Source organism: Oryzias melastigma, linkage group LG6, assembly GCF_002922805.2.
Source record: "Oryzias melastigma strain HK-1 linkage group LG6, ASM292280v2, whole genome shotgun sequence".
Classification (NCBI taxonomy): domain Eukaryota; kingdom Metazoa; phylum Chordata; class Actinopteri; order Beloniformes; family Adrianichthyidae; genus Oryzias; species Oryzias melastigma.
Window position 1 is genome coordinate 17340732 of NC_050517.1, and position 22332 is coordinate 17363063.

General features: G+C 43.3%; 1 protein-coding gene across 8 annotated transcripts; it reads right to left on the minus strand.

Annotated features, from left to right (window-relative positions):
* Positions 1-1403: 1403 nt before the first annotated feature.
* Positions 1404-22306, minus strand: tle3a (TLE family member 3, transcriptional corepressor a). 8 transcript variants are annotated; one of them, XM_024281890.2, is made up of 22 exons: positions 21939-22306; positions 21379-21573; positions 21007-21107; positions 20814-20877; positions 18892-18936; positions 13444-13506; positions 13236-13340; positions 11875-11904; positions 8826-9033; positions 8449-8456; positions 7015-7137; positions 6813-6863; positions 5331-5483; positions 4804-4936; positions 4550-4710; positions 4364-4437; positions 4041-4290; positions 3412-3659; positions 3169-3316; positions 2925-3075; positions 2698-2774; positions 1404-2409 (listed from the first exon to the last, which is right to left on the minus strand). In XM_024281890.2, the coding sequence occupies exons 2-22, from the start codon at positions 21400-21402 to the stop codon at positions 2302-2304; spliced, it is 2325 nt and encodes a 774-aa protein (XP_024137658.1). In that variant the 5' UTR covers positions 21403-21573; positions 21939-22306; the 3' UTR covers positions 1404-2301. The 8 variants fall into 8 exon arrangements, with proteins under 8 accessions (XP_024137658.1, XP_024137661.1, XP_024137657.1 ...); XM_024281893.2 differs by having other exon boundaries at positions 4550-4713; positions 13266-13340; positions 21939-22302; XM_024281889.2 differs by having other exon boundaries at positions 4550-4713; positions 21939-22302.
* Between the last annotated feature and the right edge of the window lie 26 nt (positions 22307-22332).

Here is a 22332-nt window from a genome sequence, read left to right on the forward strand (position 1 = left end):
CTAAATTCAACCTGTTGAGGGCAGCACATAGACGTTTTTTGACTATATTTTTAAGAATTAGACAAGTTTATTTTAATTTGTTAAAAATGTGGCAATAACCAACAGGCAGCACCATTAAAGCCCCATTTATAGACGCCAACAGCCAAAACAAAGGTGAGTTAGGGTTTGGTTAGCCTTACAAATTCTCATGTTTATGCGTAGCTACACAAGTTTCTACGACGTTTTGAGTTCTCTTTACAAAACGCACAGGCACTGGAAAATAAGTTGCAAGTTAAACCAATCAGGAACTTATATTTGGTAGAGACATATGGACAGAATCGCTTTTAATTCATGGAAATACCAATCGTTTGAAAATATCGATAATTGTGGTTTTTGCCCAGCTGTAAATGTGTAAATGGTTGTTACAGTAATCAAAATAATGTTAAAGACCAACTCAAACGTTTTTCTGATTTTTTTACATCTCTTTTGTAGCATTTTTCCTCATGATAGAGGACATATATAAAATAATTTAAGATTAAAACTGCCTCTGAGTTTTTCCTTTTTCAAATTGTATTAGATCAATAGCAAATGAAAACCCGTGGATTGAAAAAGCACGAGTTTGTGACGGGCCTAAATCCTCCTTTTCTGCACCAATTCTAAATCCTCCACTTTAAGACAAATAGATCCATTAAGGATATCTCCGATATAGCTCGCTGTTATTTATTTTTTGCTAGGCTAATGTTAGCTTGGAGTTGTAAAGACGGAGCTGTAAGCTAACGGAAGAGAGTGTAAAAAAAAAAGGCATGCTGGGATATCAAAGTAGAGCTACTTCTGCGCCAATAGTCCACAACACAGAAGCAAATATCTAATGAATTCCTGCAGAAAATATGTCTTTAAAAACGTCAGATTTTTTGATTTTGGCTAAAAGCTGCATAATAAAAAACCACTGTGAACGCTTGTATAATAGAACATTTTTGTCACAATTTTGGCATACTCAAAAAAAATGGAGGAACACTCTTCCATCAGCAGTATTAAATCAAATCTAAATCTTTTTTTCTTTTGCCAAAACACATAAGTGGTACTAAAGCTCAACTATTGGCCAATAAAAATCCTCTACAAAACAAATATTCCTTAAAAAATCTATAACAAGGCACTAGCCCAGTCAACGTTTTACATCTTGTTTTTTAAAAAAACAGTTTATTTCTTAACAACTGTCAACTGTACAATCTTCATGGTTGATGACACATGGATGCTACAATTTAGCTCGTGTCAATGAGGAGAAGAATTCTGAGCCTCTGAAGAAAGAAAAGACTATCCCCAAAATGTCAGGGGCGGTCACGGCTTCACTCGCGTCTTCCATGCGAGCCTTGCATATCAGTCACAGGCCAACAAAACAAGTAAGGCAATAATTAACTCAAACAGACTGATGACTTTGCCCATTGGAGCAATAGATTTTAATACAACAGTTGAATCAACAGACCGAGCTGAAATCGCAGCTGTTCCTTTGTAAAACCAACAGTCCTCCAGTTGATAATTATCCTTTTATTTGTGTTTATGGAACACAGCCAGCGTTCAGTGATAGATCTTCCTTTTAGTTTTCTGTCGACTAGGGTCAGTGGGTCCACCTTCGTGCTTCTTCTTCCTTTTCCAGTTTGAAGAAGAAGAGTGCAGTTTTTTTACTGCTACAATCCACGGGACAAATACCTGTTTATGCCAAATGATGGAAAGAAGAAAAAAAGCTGGTGGTGGAAAAATAAAAACCCAAATGAGATTTTCAAAAAGGTCATTCTGGACATTGAAAAAAACCCAAGGAGGGAAAAAAGCTCAAAAAGAATATCCTTTTACAGAGTCCTAATCTAATTTCCATCCCCAGAGGGTACAGAAAATCACGGAGAGAACCAGAAAGAACCATCACAAGCGTAACTGGACACCAAAATATAAATCTATAAAAGGCCATTTATTACTCCATTATGTACACTTTTCACAAGACCTCCACGGAAAAGCTCCAGAGCGAAGCACTGCTTCAAGGTTTGTCCTGGAACTCCACATCCAGTGGGAAAAAATCCCCCCGAAAAACAAAAACAAAAAAAGGAAAAATCCAGACATTATTTTCTTCTTAGTGCCTCGGAAACCGCACTTGCTGTACAAGTGTACGAAAAAAGGCAGAGCCGAACGACCCAGAAAGAATCCTGTCGCTGCGGCTCTGCCGTCCATTCCTGTCTGGCTCTGCCAAACGTCTTTGCCCGTCTTCTCCGGGGCTGCAGGCGACATCCATGCTGTCTGTGTGCGGGAAGGAAGCTGTAGGAAGAGTCCTCTGCTCCTCTAATAGATCACTTCATAAACGGTGGCTTTCTTGTCACCGGAGCCCGTCACGATGTACTTGTCGTCTGTTGAGATGTCGCAGCTCAGGACAGATGAGGATTCCTTGGACTGTTGGGAGAATAGGAGATTAAAACTTCAGTCTTAAAGGCGATTAATACACTGGTGTGCACTTAAAGCTAAATGGAGCAGATGAGCTGACACAGGGCTGGATTAGATTGCAGCGACATCACGTTTTGCTGTAACAGCCCTCAAAAAGACTCTTGTCGGGTCAATATTTCAGGTTCGGTTTTCACTGATAGGATAGTCCTGCCCGACAGCGGACACCGTGCCCTTCCTCTCACAGTCAACCGTGCTTACTCCCGGCCCGCTGCAGACGGTGCGTATCGATCGGCATACCTGGAATATGCTGGCGCCATAAGGAGTCCTCCAAGCATTCAACAGATTGTCCTTCCCAGTGCTTACAAACCATTTACCTGCAAAGAACACACCTTGGATTAGCTATAAATATATGCTTATGGAGGCATAACCTTGTGGAAAAATGCTTAAACTGTGAAATGATTTCTGCAGTTCTAGCATTAAGAACAACACACGGTAAGGAGATATGGAGCTTTTTCTTTACATACCACAGTAGGCAAATTTAAGGGAGAGGACGCAGCTCTCATGCAGGTGTAGCTGATACTTGTCCGGCTTTGAATGGTGAAGCACTTCCACGTTGCTGCTCTCCATCCCCACGGCGAGCCACTCTCCGGTTGGACAATAGCCCAAAGAGAAGATCTGGAGATGGGAAAAAGAACGGCACTCACATACAGATTTATAAAATCGGTTTATTATTTTTTTTTTGTTGTTGTTCGTTTCCTTCTACTCCACCTGTGAGGTGAAGTCGTGCTGCTGCAGCTGCCGACCCTCCCTTAGATCCCAAGAGCGAACCGTATTATCAAGACCGCCCGTCCACAGCTTGGTGCCATCGTGGGATATGTCAATACAGCTCGCCCCGTCTGTGTGACCCTGGAACTGCCTGCAGTGAAAATAAGAAGGCACGCATAGAGCTAAGAGCAGTTCTGTTGCAGGGCTAAAGCCCACACACTACGAATGACGTATTTTTCTCCTAACCTAACAAGAGTCTGGTTGTGCAGGTCCCAAACAGCAATGTTCCCATCGCTGCAGCAGGAGAAGCAAACTTTGGCGTCGGGGCTGATGGCCAGCGCGTAGCACGCCGGCGCTGAAGAGGTGAGCTCAGCTTTGATGCGGGGTGTCTGCGAGGCCAGATCCCAGATGGTCAGAGTGCTGGCCTCGCCTCCAACGATCAATGTGCGACCATCGGGCAGCAGCTTACAGGAGCGGATGTAGTTATCCCTGTTCTGTTGTGCAGAGGACAAAGCCGATCAATATTTGTTCAGAGCGGTGAAGCCAGTGAGAGATATCGGAACAAATCTGGGAAAACTCAGACAAAAGCTCGCGGTCATACTAAACCAAGATAAATGTGCTCTCAAATTGAACCGAGAGGAGACTTTTGAAAGTTGTCCTGTTTATTTTAGATGATTTTGTTGACATCTTACTGCCAAAGTCCTGTATCGGTTTAAAACAGGCGGCGATTAAAGAGATCGCCAACATGTCTGTACAAACGCTTTCAAACTGACAAGCGATGTAATCCTCAACAAAGGATTATCCCATAGTTAATGGAATAAAATGAGCAAAAAAAGAAGTAATTGCATAAATGTCGTTGACGAGAGGCGGTTTACCAGACAGTCCAGTTGGGATACGGGGCTCTTGCTGCCGGGTTGGCTGATGTCCCAGATTTTGACGCAGCCTTTGCCACCGGTGTAGACATGACGCGTAGGGTTGCTGATGGTAACCGCACACACGACCTCTCCGTGGCTAAGTGTGTTGATCTGACGGGCGTGGCGGGGGATTCCGGGCCCGATGAGGGCGTCTGGCGGGAAAGGTACGGGCTGCATTTGGCCATCTGCACTGACGTGAAAGGAGTAAGCCCTGTAAGAAAAGAAAATCTGTAAGAATTTGCTTCAGTTTCTAGTTTTTAAATATATTTGGTAGAAGTACTTACGGTTTTCCTCCAGAAATGGACGTGAGGCTGGCTGGAAGGCCAGGCGCTCTCATGTGGGTGTGAGGATCAAACCCCTAAAAGATGACACCATGTGTTTAAACAGTAGATCTGCTGCTGTGTTCACAGCAAAATCCCACTTGGCACCCGAATGCAATCATATGAAAGAAAGAAGTAAAACATTTTTACCATGGGGGAGCGTCCGTAAGCTGCAGCGGCTGCGGCGCTCATCTGAGGGGAGATGTGCAGGCCGGCGTACACCCCGGGGCTCGTCAGGCCGCCGTTCATTTCGTGATGGCCCATCATGGCAAACGGGGTAGGATAGGACAGGGGGGTACGCAACGCTGGTGCTGCTGCAGACAAAAGCAGAAACAACAGATCAGAGCGAGAACCGACCACAAAAGATTCCTTCAGGTCCGGAGAAAACGGGGAGGGCTACAAACCTAGAGCCTCCATGCCTGGTGGTTTGCCCAGGATGGGTCTGAGCCCAGGAGTGGAGCTGGTGCCAGGGGTGGGGGCGTCGTTGCGGGGGGTGGGGGTGTTGGATTTGAGGCCAGGCGTGGAGGATTTGTCATTCTGTCGAGGGCACAAAAGAGTGTGCACATTTACAATCTCCGAAAACAGGCTAACCATCTGAAAGCAAACTAAACTTAATCCAGTCTAATTCTGACAACCCTCATGGTTCCTCACAGCCATAAACTGCTATTTAATCTAAACCCTATTATGGTCACAATGGAGATGGGTCAGTTTTGATCCCTTTACTGCTTTAGCTTTAATCTTTTAGTGAAGCAGAAGCAACAATCCTGAAATACTTAAATACAACGTGCTTTTAAGAGAGCAGACCTGACTGATCCTGACATGGGACAATATTATCCCTGACGTGTAGTCGAGCACTAAAAACACACAGATTCCTAATCCACATCTGGATGTGTTTGCACAATTCTCCTGGGCAGTTCTGTCCGTGTCTTACATGACTTAGCTCCTTGGCCTTGGAGGACGGGGTGCTTCCAGAAGACGCCACCGACGCCGGACTGTTGGGCGTATCCTTTTTAGGTGGGCGTGGCTTATCGATGCCATTTTCAGGAGGCGAATGGGCTGGGCTCGCTCGTGGAGTGGCGGGATCCTGATAAAACGGAAAGAGATTTTGCCATTAAAGTTATAAATATGTCGTTTTTAACCAAAAACTGTCTTTTTCCAGGACATAGTTTCTGCAGAGCGGCAGTACACAGACATGCCATTCTCGATCTGCTTCATTCAGGTTTTTGCAGAGCTGCTTTAAACTGATTCACCTCAAATCTGATCATTTTCTGTATAAGTTTAAGTCCTTCTCTGCATCCCTCACTTTTGGTGTGCCACAAGGCTCTGTTTTGGGACTTTTATTGTTCATTTTATATCATATTTAAAGTCTTTAATTATAATTCTTACCCATTTTTATGCCGATGATAATCAGCTTTATGTGTCTTTTAAACCTAATTACCGTATTTTCTGGGCTATAAGCCGCACCTGTATATAAGCCGCATCTGCTCAATTTAAGAAAAAGAAGAAAAAAAAAAAGAAATACAAGCCGCACTGGATTATAAGGCGCAGATATCATACATGTAAGTACCTGCCGTCTCCAGCGTCTCAACATAGATTAATTGATGCTAAGCTTGTGTGCAGCAGTGCGGTTTCTTCTACTAAAAATGTGCACCACACAACCTTCTTTGTGGGATTTAGATGATGAAGAAGCGAGGATTTGAAAATTATTACCACTTAGTAATTTGTCATGAGTGTTCTATCTGCTAAAGAAAAAGTAGTGTTGGCTATTCTGATTTACACAGGTTATTTTTGTCCCTTGTTTTTGATTCTATTTCCGGTTAAAGCTCCCCTAACAGTGGAAGAAAAATCCACACAATGGCTGCACCTTTGTATAAGCCGCATAGTTCAAAACCTAGGAAAAAAGTAGCGGCTTATAGTCCAGAAAATACGGTATTATTATTACTTCATTAGAAATTCTCCTTCTTCCCATCATCCATCTGTTTACATGTTCTCCTGCTAGCTTACGGCCCCTCACAACCCCAACCTAAGATTACTAGTGCAACAACAATGGCGAGCAATGTCGGAGCAATTACCCGTAAAGTTTTGAGACAGAAAATGAAGAGGTTCATGGATCTATTTGTCTACAAGTGGATGCATCAGAATGGAGCGGAGCAGGGACCCTCCGACTTGCCGTAGTAACTTGTAAATCACATTTACAAGATTTTTTTAACTACATCTTTATTTCTGCTTCTAATTCACAACAATTTGAATGAAAAACACATAAAAAATGCAACTTTAAGAATACTTTTCTTTAAACATGACCTCTGACATCAGAAAAATGCCACAAAAAGATGTTAAAAACACCAAAAATATGATTTTTTTGAAGTGAGTTATTAATATAAAGCCCGATTGGCCTCAGTCTAAAACTGCTCACCTCATTGGACACGTCTACCACCAAGTCGTCACTTTTCTCTCCATCGCTGTCCTGGAGGAGAGCAGAAAGTCAGATAAACTGTGTGTGGAGTTCACACAGACAAAAGCCTACACCAAAACTATCATTACTAACTTTTTCCTATTTTATGTAATAAATGCAGTTTATAATGTTGGCCAAGCAAGTTAAAAGTTGAGTCACTTACATATCTGCTCACACTGTCCTTCTCCTCCACTTTTCGCTTCTTGGAGTCCAGACTGTAGTCGGAGGAGCTGCGGTGCTTCTCGCTGCTCGTTCGCAAGCTTTCCGATGGAGATATCGAGTTGTTCTGCAAAAAACCCAGGAGAAAAGCAAACATGCTTTATTAACAGTTAGCCTTCCTTCATAAAAGACTGCAGCAATTCATTCATCCATTACAAATTCGCAGAGAACACAGCGTGCCAATCCAAACACTAAAAAAGCCTTCTTCACACAATGATTGGCACAGTCTTAAAATGCAGCTGTGGGCCAGCTCCAAACAGTACCCTGACACCAGCCAAGCCCAATCTCACACACAAGCCGCACAAGTGAATGGGCTGTTATCTGAACTGAAAGGAGGAGGGCTTGTTTTCCGAGCTTGGCTCCCTCCTCCTCATAACTGGACAACAAACAGCCTCACAGGGACAAGAACAGTGTGTTGTGACTGAACAGAGAGCCTTTTCTCCAGAGTCATCCAGGCTAGGCATGATAGAGAAAGAGGGGGAAGAAAGAGAAAAAAAATAAAATAAAAGAGGAACTATATGTTGTGGGCACTGGGCATTGATTGCTGCGGCGTGCTTGGGCACCCTGAAAGCTCAAGCTTTTGAGCCCCAATATAGAAAGAGAAGCTGGATCTGGCCAATGGGCATGATAGCGTGGGACTGAATGCTGCTTCTCGGTGGAGCCTGCCCACACAAGCTGGGACAGCTCACTCCGAATGCCAACAGTAAGAATGGGAGCCACTCGGCAGGGGTCCAACGGCTTTTTCTCCAGCGCCTTCCTATTTGCCAGTTAGCTGTCACGATCTCCCGGTTCTCCGTGTCCCTCATCAGAGCGCCGAAGCAAGTCGGGGGGCCCGAACAACGTCTGATGGACTTAGCAGCCCGGGCAAAGGGCCACCGTCCGTATAATGGCTGACCTTTAAAGAGATGCTTAGTGTGACTCATTAACCAAAGTCACCACTCTACTATCAGATGACCTGGGACCACGGCACAGAAACAAAACAGCCGCGCTAATCGCCCCAGGAGCTCCGATTCTTCAGACATGACTGCACCCATTCACTTCGCCCGACCTACAGAAACACAATCTCACACACCCATCACAAGTCGCTTCCAAAACGCATTTCAAACAACTCCTCGGCAAGTCCAACCAGACGGGGGAGGGAAAACAACTCTCCATTTGCGAGCATAAATATTCATCGCATCCTAAAAGAGCAGAAAGAGTAAGCTGGTAAACAAAAGGAGACAGTGGTGGGGGATCAAATAAATCCTTTAAGAAGTGGAAGTCTCTCTTTAATTGTGATTTTTTTAATCTCTCAGTCTAGCGGATTTATACATTTAAAATCTAATTTCCTATTAATGGCAGCAGATTACAAGACAAAGCAGCGGTTCTGAACACTCACCGTGTTTTCTGTTCAGAGACGTCGGGATGGCAGGTGAGGTGTCAGTGGAACCAAGTGAGCAAAAGAAAAACATGTCAGTTAGTACATCATAACAAATGCTCCTGGCTGAATGTGTGTGAATCAGCTGCGGGGCACAAGGCCCCCCTCCTATCACTGTATATTGGAGCTGCTGAATAGCTTATGCAGTCATGGGCTGGGAATGTACCAGCTCATTACCCCGACAGAATGTGAACAGACAGGATCTGCTCCTCACCTCGGGGCTCTACGGTTCTGCTCCACGTAGGGAGCGCTTAATTGTTTCTTTTTAGCCGTTTGATTCTTTTAAATCACACGTTTTAATTTAAATAAACTAGCTGGATTAAGGTTGAAAAGCTGACCTCTGCTGTGTTCCAGGTCGTGGTGGTTCTTCTCATCCTTCACGGGAAGGTGAGCCTGGCTGCCCAGAGCCCCCAGCGCCAGCAGACCCGATCCGGATCCCGTCACAGGGGGAATGCCAGGTGGCTGCAGACCCGAGGGGTGGGGCGGCAGCTGGACCGGGGGTCCGTGGGCGGCGTGGGAGAGGTGCTGAGCCTGGAGCTGCTGCTGCTGCAAGCAGACAAAGAGATAGACGGACAGACAACAAGTGGGTTGGAGGGAGAAGCCGCATGCCACACACCAGGCCAAACATCCACATGTCTATTAGTGTCAGGAGCAGCAGTGCTGTAATCACTGTTGGTTTCACATTAATACTGTAATCCCAGTGGCGAGGAGAGTGCGTGTTATTGTGAAGAAGCCACACACGCTCAAGATGCTCAGCATCACAGTGACAACAACAGAACAGGAATAAGTTTCTGTGACATTTCATAAAGCTTTGTTTCATCCAGACGTGAGCTTTAGCAGCTTAACTGGCCCCATTTCCTGACAAATATCCTGCACAATCTGACTTTAGAAATCCTCTTTGAAGTCCCCCTAATACCATTTTTTATTTAAAAAACATTCCCAGTAGTGTTTAAATTATGATTATGACATTTTTAACCAAAATCCCACAACCTAAATGTCTTAAAAAGCCATTTTTCATGTTGATCTGAAGCCTCCGTTTCCAAAATCTCCTCTGAGGGGGTGTGGCTTTTGGAGCTGAGTAGCTCCGCCCCTGATCTCTCCCTCCAACTCTGTCTGATTATGATAGTTCTGTGTCTCGCTTGCATAAATCTTCACCACAGCTACATAAAAATGTCAGGCAGTATCTAAAATGCCCAGCCGTATCGTTTTGAGCCGGATATCAGCTCAGACGAGGAAGTGGAGAGCGTCCTGCACCGAACTTTTGTTGATTTAGAATCCTTTACAACTGCGATCTAGGCCTGCTAGCCGGGCCAGATGAGGAGCAGAGCTGCATGCTGTCAATCAAACATGCAACAGTTTGATAGACGGCGATTTAAAAGGAGAAGTACTCGGAAATTCAAAATGATTTCTTATGACATTTGTTCTCTTTTATTTAAAAAAATGCCACACATACATGTTAAAAAATCAAAACGTAATTTTCATCGGGGGACTTTAACAAAATGAACCCTTTTGGTTAAACATCTTATTTAAAAAAACTAAAATAGTTTGTTTGCTACTTTGATTTTCACACTTAAAGTGCACATCTGCTGTAAGACACTGAGGAAAGTCTACGTTCCAGGCGCTGGCACTCACTCCCTCTCAGCCTGTGAGTGTGCTTCTGAAAGGCTGCTGTGGGAGCCAGGAACAGGGGTCACACGCTGGCACGCAGTCAACCCTCCAATTTTCACCATCAATATTTGAACGGCATAGGGAAATAGATGGGAGTTAAAAGGCACTCAGCATGGAAGTAAGCAGTTTAAAGCAAGGTTAAATAATACTTAGCCGAGACACCAATAAAAAAACATCAGCAATTTATTATCCATCTACAAACCAGTTTGAATTATTCAGTCTCCGCTACAAGAAAGTTCTCTTTTTTTAACAAAACAGAGATGTGTGTCTTTTTCAGGAGTATCAGGTCATCCGAGAAGGTGGTGGGTGGGTTGACTCGGCAGTCACATACAGACAAAATATGTCTGGAAAAGTAGAACGACTTTAAACTTCTCTGCCTTGTTAAAAAAATATTTTAATCCCATCATCTTTTAATCAGGATTTTGCCACTTTTAGCCCAAAAACTGTTGTTTTCTAGGACATAGCTTCTGTAGAGCAGCAGTTTATTAGAAATTCACCTCCAAGTTGTGGGCGGGAACATTTCCCTTACCCTTAACTTAGGCTATGTCCGAATTCCCACCCTAATCCCTAACTACTAGAAAAAAATATACAGTGCAGAACTACTTTTACTTCCAGAATTAATTCTTTTCTTTTTTTTTTAAACCCTAAACATGACATCATTGACTTCATGAAGTAAATGTTGAATCAATACAAACATTTCCCAGTGTCTATTTGTGGCTCTACTGAGTTCTAATGATGAAAATGTGGATGTTTTGTATAAAAAAATACATTTAAACACTTTTTTTATTTGCAAAAATTCTTCAAATGCAATGCTTTATGGTCTATATTCACTAATGTAGTGAGAATCAATGCATACTATTTTTTCGCAAAGACTTCTGGGAAATTTTTAGTGCACTTGATTTTGGAATTCTAGATTTGAACAAACCTACAAAATGGTGAACAAACTGTGTAGTTAATAGGGAAGGAATTCTGATATGGTCTGAGAGCTCTCTGTTTACACTCTCTCCCACTTACATCCCCAAAAGACAGTTTTGAGCTGCCGTAGATGAGGAAAACAAAAAGTGGAGCCAGAGCTTGTATCCTATCAAATGCAAAAAACGCTCAATTTCTTCATCTTCTCCTGACTCACAACAATTTGAACAAAGAAATACTCAGAAATTCAGTTGTAAGCTTGATTTTCTTTATACATCTCCTCCATCATCAGAAAAATGGTAAAGAACACCATCATTTCATCGGAGTGGGTCTTTTAGGATTGCAGATTGGCCTTTGCTCCACGGTCCAAAGGCCAAAATGTAGCCAGGACAAAAAAGGAGGGTACAGAGGCCCAGAGAGTGTGTTATAATACAGTGTTCATGAGGGAAATTAAAGAGCCAGTTCATTGGCAGGGAGAGATATCCTTGCTCATTGCATTTAATGAGGCACTGATGGGTAATAAGCATGGCTGATCAGCAAACGCCCTCATTAAAGGGCCATAAATGAAGGAAATAATAAATAAAGAAAAGAGTCTGCCCTATTTCTACTAATTAAATATTCTAAGATAAAAGCCTCTCCACACAAGCCTTACTGATGCCCCGAATGGGAAAAAAAAAACCCAGAAGACTGGTCTCTAGTAGGTTAACAAAATCGCCATGGTGACAACATCTGGGGACAATTAGTGCCATGCAAAAGCTCTTTAACACAAACATGTGCACACACCAAACAGATGTGGATGGCACTGACCATGAGAGCAGGGTAAGGAGTTTGCTGCTGCTGAAAGAGGACAGAATGGTGGATCAGACATCCTTCCTCCTAAAATGCAGTCCACCAACTAAAAAAAAACAGCTTTACTGATGATATTTTAACTATTTCCTAAACAGACAACAGTTAAAGTTAGAGAAGTGCTTTTTTTTAATTATTTCTCGTCATCTCAGCACAAGAAAATATCTTAGTGGAGTTCTCCTAATGGCCTGCAGCTCCATCAATAAGACATGCAGCCGGTTCCTGGTTGCTGCCTGTCTGCCTGGCACACACGCTCTTCACCCCACCTCGCTTTTACAAAATACATGAGGACTCTGGCATGCCTACAGAGCTTCTCTTTAATAAATAACTGATGGAAAGGTATTCGTAAAACATACAGTAGCTACATTTCAAGTTCCCCCGACACGAGGAGAGCTGCTGTGACTTTGCTGAGGCCTCACTTTCATAAAGCAAGCCCGGGTGCCACACAGGAGGAACGCCTGAAAAAATCATGCGGCGGCTCATCAAATATGGATCGTGTTAATCGTTAATGCGGCTAACTAAATCACAGGCCAACGGAGACCGGTGTCGAATGAGTCGCAGCTCTCCATTCAAATGTATGGAAATGATATTGTCCTATATAGTGTTCTAAATATAAACATGGCACACATACAATAAAAAATTACAATCCTTCTTGCTACAAGAAAAAAACAGTTCTCCATCATCTGAAGACACTTAGACAAATTCAAGGGAGCAATTATCCTCCAACAAAAGGTCACCCAGGGGGCATTAATTGAATTCCAATATGTGCTTCCAGTCATCAGCCTTGCCTTTTGAGCTGGCCTCTTGTGCATGCTAAAGATTCAGTCGTGGTAATAAGATCCCAGATAGCCTGAACTTTGTGTCACGAGTAAAACTAATCACTCCTGCTCCAGCAGGCCAGGAGGAGTGCAGCTGATCAATGAGGAGCAGATGGTGTTTTGAAGCGGCGTCGAACGCCAAGCATTACAGATGAGTGCTGAGCATGTTGTGATGGCTGCTGACTTTTTTTTTTTTTCTGTCTGGGCGAGCTTGCGAGTCTGTTCCGCCTCAGCCTTTGGCTCCCACAGCTATCCAGGTCAACAGTAAGGGAACGAGGTGGCTCGTTAAAACCTGAGCCAATTAAAGCGATGCGAGCTCTGCAGAGGGGGATCTCAGGAGCTCCTGGGCTCATATTTATACACACAACAAGGCAAAGAGGATGTCACTAAGCAGACAAACGCTTCAAAACATACGATTTAATCAACTGTGTGAATTCAGAGCATACATGTGCAGGTGTGTCCCTATCCAAGTTCAAATAAAGGAATAAAAGGGAGTATACACACGGTGAGAGGCAGATTGGGAAGTCCACGTACCCCGATGATGGCATTCAGCTCAGTCATAGTCACCTGCTTTGCCCTCTCCACTGCCTGAGCAACCTGCTGTTGGTGCTGTGGAGAGACAACTCCCGTCAGACTTTCAAAATAAGAGTAAAATAATCATAAATGTTTCATTCCATTACAGTCAGAACAAATACTTTTTGGGGAAACTTACCTCTTGTGACAGGAAAGGCATAATTTGAGCTAAAATTGCGTTGAGCCGTTTGGCAATCTCTGTCTGCAAAAAAAAAGAGGGGAGCAATGTAAGATGGCGGGGCATGAATGGCTTGGTATAACCCCGCCTTTAATGTTTACACCGATTAAGTCAATTACTGCGGCAATCAGAAATGCTTGACTCAACATCCTCTAAACAGCGTGATATTGACATTTGAAATATTTAAAACATTAGGAGTGCCCAGGGGGATGGAGCACAGCTGTGCTGAGAGTGCACTCCATGCTAAACGGATATGAGCAAGCAGAGTGCTGCTGTGCTGAGAGGATCCTCCCGCTCTGCCCCTTCTTCCCCCTTCATCAGCAACTGCACTGTCCTGCAGTTAACCTCAGAGTGAAACCACACAACCACACCCAAGGAAGGGGCGGTCTGAGCGCGGCGCTGCACTGTTTGCTTACACGTGACGGTGTGGACTATCAGCATTAAGAATTACTGTGAACAAAGATAACAAACCATAATAACCTTGCGGGTAACGGACCTCAAATCTCTGATCAATAACCATTAAAAGACAGCGAGCGCTCTGTGTTAAGCATGCAGTTTGCAAAAGCCCAGCCTTTCCAAGAATGGAGCTTAAGCCATTTTTCACTGCAATCAAGTGCCTAGCCAACCAGCCTCCACCCCCCCAGCCTCCCATTTATCCACGGAGCCCTGCCTCCATTCTTCTGCTTGTCTACCAACTACCATGGCAACGGCTGCAGCCCCTATCTGGCTGGGATCATTATGCAAATGGCACCTCTGCTTGACCGTAACAGGCTTTAAAATCATATTACGTGCTTGGAGGCAGGTCATTAAATTGAATTTTCAGCCTGTCGATCACATGAACGAACCAAATGAATGGTGGGTTAAAAAAAAAAAAAGAAGAGCAGTGGGAGGGGGTGTGATCCACCCTCCCCATCTCCTGTGAAAACACTGCAAAGCCAGCTACTTCTTCCTCCTTCTCCTTACAGGATTGGGAGATGAGACTTGCAGGTCTGAGCTCTGCACTGGGAGCAGAAAAAATAAAATTAAAAAAATAAAAAAAATCGCCCGGCCAAAGCCTACATCATGTTTGGAATTTATGAGCCGCAGTTCAACCCTGGGCCACTGCGGAACACAAACATATTGCAGAGATTTTCTGATTTTTTTTATTCGAAGCGGCACACACACAATGCACTTTGCACATCACACGCTTATTTATTACACATGGCAGAAATGCCAGGCAGTTTGGGCTGCCAGACATATTACCTCAGAGCAGAGCCAGAGAGATTGGAGAGTAATGTCTCACAGAACCAGACCTGCTGACCCAAGCTACAACATGGATAACCACTTAGGCAGGCAAAGCAGCAAAAACAAACAACAAGCTGCAGATAGATTATCTGAAGAAATACAGTAAAACTTTGGGTCAGAGGCAATAACCTGCAACCATTTTATGATAGAATGTATAAAAGTACAACAATCCATGAGATAACACTTCCCACAATTTGCTTACTGCTTGTTAAAAAAAGAGAACTGTGATCTTCTGCAATAAATGTTGCCTAGAACTAAAAGCCTCCAATAAAAGAGTAAGATAAAGGTTTTATGATCAGAAGTATTAATAAAATTTGATATGCCTTCTACTAAGAGTTACACAGAGTCTCAGAAACGGTTGAAAAGCTGCAGGCCTTGCATAAGCTGTGTTTGTTGAGATAAGCCATGTAAATAGCAGTCGAACATTTGACAGGATTTGCAAAAAAAAAAGGCCTTGAGCACACAGTCCATTCCCGTGTAGCTTAGTGTCATGGTGACAGCTGGCTCGAGGAGGTCAGGGGTGTCTCATCCACTGAGCCTTAAACAACTACCAGTCTCTGCACTCTCACAACATGCAAATACATGGCAGAGGCTCAGCTCACTGCTGCTGTCAGAGCAGATACAGTGCAGTGGTGGGAGGACTTCTTTTCTTTACTGGAAGATAAAAATGTGGCTGTTGTCACTTTAAGTAGATGACAGCTAGCCCTTGAGAGGCAAGCTTTGCACTACTGCTACACAATTACAGGTACTCTGACCTGTGTAGCACCACTATGAGAGCACTCTCAGGCTGGCTTGTCAATGGTGTGCGGAGAGGATTTCGCTTGGTGCTATCAGCAGTGGGGAAATGGACTTGAGACACTGACAAGTATTAAAGAGAGGCACAGGATCTATCTATAAACATCCTGGAAGCTTTATGAGCTGTTCTCGATCGAGAAGGGCTCCATGTTTGATCGGTGGTACACAACTGAAACGGATTGAGTGAAAAGTGATTTGTTGAATCCCGACTGCGTACTAGCTTGGTGAAAGTGTCAAACAATGTTTGTACTAAATTTAAAAAGGCTTTAATAGGAGTGTGTATTGGAAAGAGTCTAGAGATACGATAAGTATCATGATACGTATCACGATATATCCTAATACTGTTCCAGAACAAAATTTCACTTTTTCTTTTTTTGTATGGCTCTACCTTAATATTAATGCCTTTCATGGTAATAAAATGGTCAAATTCATTTTATTTAAATGATGACAAAGTTAAGCACTGCGACTGTATCTCATATACAGGTTGTTTTTAGCCATAGATTCATGGTACTTTTCTTTAAATTAAGAAGTATTTGTTCTTAAAGGAAAAAGTCAGTATTGTCTAATTCCACAATAAAGTATTTTTCAGTTTAAGAAAAAAACACATACAACGAAAGTGCCTTAAACAATAAGGTTCTGAAAGTATGATTGAAGACATAAAGTGCTGTTTATTCCCAAGGCCCAGTCTGAATTCTTCCCTTCCCCTCCACTTTAAGTGCTAGTCATTTTCGGGAAATGTATTTTTTAAATCCGTCTCTCCAAACGGAGGGATAAAAAGTCCTGTGTCACGAGAAGTACTTTTCTTCACGTGGCTGTGCTCTGAACCACAGTAGTTTACATTTAAATATAAGTAATGACATTTGTTGTAGCATGACCTTTTTAAAGTTATAAAAACGCAGTTGGAAGCTGTCCACTAACGCTAGCGGATCGGCGATTATTGGTGACGTCATCCAACTAAAGTGACGTCCAAAATATGAGACACTTTTTTTCATAGATCTCCGTATGGAGGGCTAAATGAAGGGCTAGGGAGAAGGGAAGAATTCAGATTGGGCCTATTATTGCTAAATGTAGCTACATTTTGGTGCGGTGTGGAGCTGCTCAAAGAGGCTCAGTGTGCTGCCAACTAGCGGACAGTGGTTTAAGTAGAACAAAAAAATAAGACACTGAACTATGTTTCCTTATAAATAATTAATTAAATATTATCTTGTCAGTATTTTAGATCGATACAAGTTTCAACCATGAAATATCGCCAAATTGCTTTTTCCCAACACCGCTAGGATTTAGGGTTTTTTCCTAGAATCAGGTTTTTTTTAAGAGTTTTTCCCTAACAGAGAAAGAGAGTCTTAGGGAAGGGATAACCAGTTTAGTTTAGTCTGTTTAGTTAAGTTTAGCAACCAGCTATTGTTTATATTTTATGACAGACTTTCTGCTTTTGTACAATTACCGGTATAAAACCCAATGAGACAACTGTTTTGTAATATTAGGCTATATAAATAAAATTGAATTGAACTGAATAAGATTTAGCATTTATTGTTTTATAACATCACACCAAGTTTAGTAAAAGCCAAACAAAGGGTTTTATTGGTAAAGGATTTATAATTTTTTTTGTTTTGTTTTGTAAAACACATATTAAACCAAAAAAACAACCCAAGAATTGAAGATTAAACTGAATTGTGGGAAAGTGAATTGTTGCATCCCTACTTCATAGTAAAAACCTGTTTTTGTAGATGTCTGATGTAAATTTCTGACAAAACATAGTTTTATGGTGGTGAAACAACAACAAAATTTAGTCTTAAAAAGGGCAACAAATTTGTCCAAACAAATACAAATAACAAAATGTTCACCCCACACTAACTTTCAGCTTGCACAAGTGGGCCTGACAGCCAAAAGTTTACACCCTCAAACTATTACACTGCAGTCCAGCCCCACTTGACAGATGGAGAATATGGAAGCACTGAGTGTTTGGACTCGGAGCTGTTCCAACCACTTTTTACTGCACGCCTCTTTTGCATGAACAATGCAAACAGTCTGCTGGCTGACCAGAATTGCTTTGGCACGAGACATGGAAGATCCTTTACAAATAATCAAATGATTCCTGCAAGCCGGAGTTCGGTTGTGTCTCAGCTACAGGTTGAAGCCAATTCCGTCTGAGGCTAATCAACGCACGAGCCTCCAGCCCCCATGCAGCTCTTTAAAAACAAGCAGCATATGATGGTGATTATGGGCTGACATCATGCAGCAGAAATTAGCCGTTTTGTATCGATGAATCGCTGCGGCTGACGGAGAGAGGGATCGGATGGCAGTGCCACATCAGTCCACCGGAGCTTCGCCTGTGTGTGCATTCTGAAATCTGAATGATGTCCCTGTGCGGTAATGAAAAAGGCACAGTTTGAGGAATGAGTTTCCTCACCCTGAAATAAATCTCCTGGCAGGAAAATAATACGCCTGTGTGCATCCAATAATCCATCCCAACCCTGTCTGTTAACCACTCCTCACCCTCTCCTCCTCCTCCTCCCCTGCCTGAGCCGTAAGCCTGGGGAGCAGCGAGGATGGGGCCCGCACTGTTTGCTCACAAACATGCCGTTCAGCAGGTTAGGGCCCCACTGATGAATTATTCAAGCACTTCCATCAGCTCTGTTGAGGTTCCTGATAAAAGTCAGGCGCTAAAATGGATCAGTCGATTAACCTGTTTACATAGAGTGGGGCAGTCGCCCCTCCCCCCGAGGTCTATTCGGGACCCACTCCCCTTTTTCCCGCTCGCTGGCGATAAGTGCCTGACAGAAACTATCAGAGGGCCTGAGGCCTGACAGATGTGGCAGAGACACACACACACACGCTGGTGGATTGCCCCGCACCACCAATCCACTAAGCCGTCAATGCTGTCGTTAGACTGTTGCTGGGAGGGAAGGGACTCCTGCCTTGAGAGAGCCGTGCCGCCGAATGGCGGGATTACTCATTCATATAATCTTTATGCCGGGTACTGATCTGTGAAGCAATACAAGATAGCGCGTCCCGATAAAACTAAGGTCACAACTCTTGTGACTTTTGCTCCATTCTCGTAACTCTAGCAAAAACAAAACAAAAGCAGCCTGCTTTTATCATTACCTCACAGGCGAAGCTCGTCAAAGTCTACCTTTAATCTTATCAACATTCTGAGTCAAATCCGGTCGGTATACCCGTTAGCAGTCACGCTGTCAGGTTGGCGAGCAACAGATCGGCCCACATTATTAATGCCCGGATCAGCTTACAAACCCGGCCTGGTTCTGACTTTCTCCTGCACCGCAACAAACCCATGAGTCAAAATATGAGGAAGAAGGCGGCGGTACATACCTGTTTGTGCATTTCGATGTTCAACCCGTACGACATCTCATAATACTGAAAAGCAAACAAGTGTTTATAATTAGAACACATGAAACTGGATGTGTAAGCCACAAACCATCTGCTATAGGGGTGGGTGGATAAAATCGATTCAAGCTTAACAGATCAATATTCACTTCATAAAAATATAGATCCATTTAGCACATAAAGCTAAAGTTTGCTAGCTTGATGCTACTGTTCGATGGAATTTCCCATAGGACGGCTAATGCTAACAGTCGGTCGACGTAAACATCAATTGCTGACTAAATGAACATCTTTATAAACTCACAGGTGTGAACTTTAAAAACTCTTTTAAAGGAAATATTTTTAAAAGTAACTATTTGTGGTCTAAAACATTATTTTTTGCTCATACTTTCTTCTTCTTCTGGAATAAGGTTTACTGCTATAGTGCAATCGCCACCTAGTGGCCAAACTGAAACGCCTCCGGGAGAAGCAGAACAATGTTTACAATGTTAATCATCTGAACATTTTTGTAAGAACTTCTCCTTTTGAGAAACAATATAACACTGTATGCTATTAACAATCTCATTATTTCACTAACACATTTTACAGTATATGAACTGCATATATAAATATATGTATATACCCAGCCCTAATATGTTACATTATCAAACTGAATCAAACCAAATTTTTTGTTGTATATTGAACTGAACAAAGCCCAAAAATCAAGGTTTGATCCAAATCGTGATGAAAGAGAATTGCTACATCCCTACAAATTACATCATCGCTTTGTATTGAAGGTGCAAAAACCTAGACGGGATTAACTCAGATCAAACCAATAAAAACACTCCTCTCACAGCCAACAGCCAATAAATTGATTTTTTTCCTTTTTTTGCTGTTTGCAGTGAAAACACCAAGAAGAAAGGGTCAAATCTATTGATCACTATCTTAAACCCTCAGATCCCCATGATGTCTGTTTACTTAGCGTAACGCCATTGCTCAACACTCTTGATATTTCCAGCCAGGTCAGTCTGTCTGGCTGAAATGTAATCCATGGAGCCCACAAGTGGCAGCCGGGGCAGAAATGGCTTTCCAGTCAGCGTCTATTTGATGAGGCCAATGCATTATTCAGTCCATTAGCTTCTTCGAAAATTACTCTCAAACAAGAGGACCATTCTGTCTGAGATCAGAGCCCTACAGCCATGGCGTAACATGACACTTTGAGCTGGCTGTGAGATACTTCCCTACATGTTTACCTAACCCTCCTCCTTGTCAAGCTGACATGTTTTTTTTTCTGCATCTGTTTATATTCTGAATTAGTTTCAATCATTCGCTGTGTGTGTGTTTACCTGCCACAAAAGAGTAAACTTCCACTGAAGACCTGATGATTGCGTCATGTCTGGACTTGCGTCAGTGACACACCTATGTTTTACTAAAACGCCCGCTAAATTACAAGCTGATCGTTTAGGTGCATGACGCCAAAATAAATATTAAAATAAATAAATCGACCTGGTTTCACGTCCTCCATCTTGTTTACAGTGGTACATTTTCCCACACACCGCTCCGGGGCCTCCACCAGAAGCTCACACCTAATTTATGGCCATGCACATGTCTGAGTGTGGAGTCTCCTAGGAGAATAATCAGATCAGCACACACAGAGGGCAACGCTGCAGTCAGCCCCCGGAGATCAGGGTCGGGCTATAATGGAGCCTCGGCCCACTGCTGCCGCCCGCCCGCCTTTCAGGAACGGCTCCTCCATAACAACCAGCTGCATCCAACGCCCTCGGGGTTTCCGCAGGCCCGTACCTGTCACAGCCTGCCCTAGCCACCGTACAGGTGATCACAATAAGCTGTGTCACTCCACCCCCAACTGGATCTTTAACAAGCCTTGAAATTTGGCACTATAATTGCTCCCTATTGAAAGGTAATCTTACCATGACATAGTGGCGTTGCATCTCTGTCTTCTCATTGGCCAGTTTGTCATACTCCACCTTAAGACTAAAATAGACAACAAGGTGTCATTTTCAAGCATCCCTCACTCAAAAACCACTAAACAGGATTTGTAAGCGTTGAAACTTCACAAATGTGGGAAGCCAACGGTTTCGACATCAACATTTGGGTTCCTACCTGTGATACTGCGCTTGCAGGAACTGGAATTCGTCTTTAATTCTATCACACGACTCTGCTACGGTGAACTTGAAGCCCGGCTGGCCCGGCTGATGTGGAGCCTGGAAGAATTTGGACACAAAACGCTCAACAAAAAGACGACAATCTGGTCGATCAGGAAGATATCACACCCCCTCCTGTGATAGGACAGCACCAGATGGGTTTACACCACAATCACATGAAGAAAAGTTCAATTCAGAGTCTTGATTTCTCTGTCATTTGAGCATAAATAGGATCTCCTGATGCAGAACATGTGGGGGGGTTGTTATTCCTTTATGTTTTAAGTTTTTGCAGCTACACATCTCCTGCTCTTAAATAAAGGAGTAGACTCACCGGATGGCGGCCTTGTGGGTACATCTTGAAATGCTTTCTTTGTTTATATCTCCAGTGTGCAGGTCCTTTGGCAAAATGGTTGAAATTTGATCAGTCTCAGCAGACAAGGGGTGGTGGTGGGGGGGAGGTCGTGAAAATCCTGTGTTGGAAGAGGGGTGGTGGTGGTGGTGGGGGGACCCGCCTTTAATCCTATAGCTGTAAATAAAACAAGTTAATGCAGTTGACGTTGTTTGTAACTATCAATTAAAATAAATATTAAAAAAAATGAAACCTTCACTAGCGTCTTAGTGACCTTGTTAAGGCGATAAAATAGTTAAAATTTTAGATATTTTTGTTAAATTTTAGTGGTATCAATTTCTGGCAATAAATAAATAAATAAATAATAAACCAAGACTGTCGCTTCTGGAGGCGGGTGCTGGCCGGCTACAGCCGACAGCAGCTGGCTTCCACCGACCGTCTGCCTCGGCGTGGAGCCGCGCGGCAAGGAGGGAACCGAGCGCGCGCCTGAGCAAAAACCTCTCTATATGTGTAGCTTAACAGCAGCCGTAGTAAACACATACCGAAACGTCCAACGCTCCCGAAGACAGAAGAGGAAAAAAATAGAATTCATGCGTTTAATCCCTCGTAATGTGGACGCCGTTTTCGTCAAGCATCCTCGCTGTCCACAACGCGCCCAGCCAGCCAGCCAGGCAGCCAACAAACTGGGGGGGTGAAAATCTGGTACGTCGAATAAACTACTTTATTCTTTAGCCGCGGACCTCCGAGGAATGTGCTCCTTCTGACGCTGGTTAATCCCGCAAAAAAAGAGAAGGAGGGGGAAAAAATGCTTCCAAAAATCTGTCTTCTGACTCGAAGAGGTTCTTTAAAAGCGTAACATGGTACTCTCCACAATCTCGCGTTTCCCCCAGTTGTCCAGTTTAGCCCGGTTGCCACACACAGGCAGCAGGGCTGAAC

Excerpts from the sequence above, each read along its gene's own strand:
- tle3a (XM_024281889.2), bottom strand. The coding sequence starts at position 21,402 with ATGTACCCACAAGGCCGCCATCCG. Across the intron at positions 6,864-7,014 it reads AGGACAGTGTGAGCAGATAT|GACAGCGATGGAGAGAAAAG; the intron begins GTAAGTGACTCA and ends GCTCTCCTCCAG. Across the intron at positions 5,484-6,812 it reads TGGTAGACGTGTCCAATGAG|GATCCCGCCACTCCACGAGC; the intron begins GTGAGCAGTTTT and ends CCGTTTTATCAG.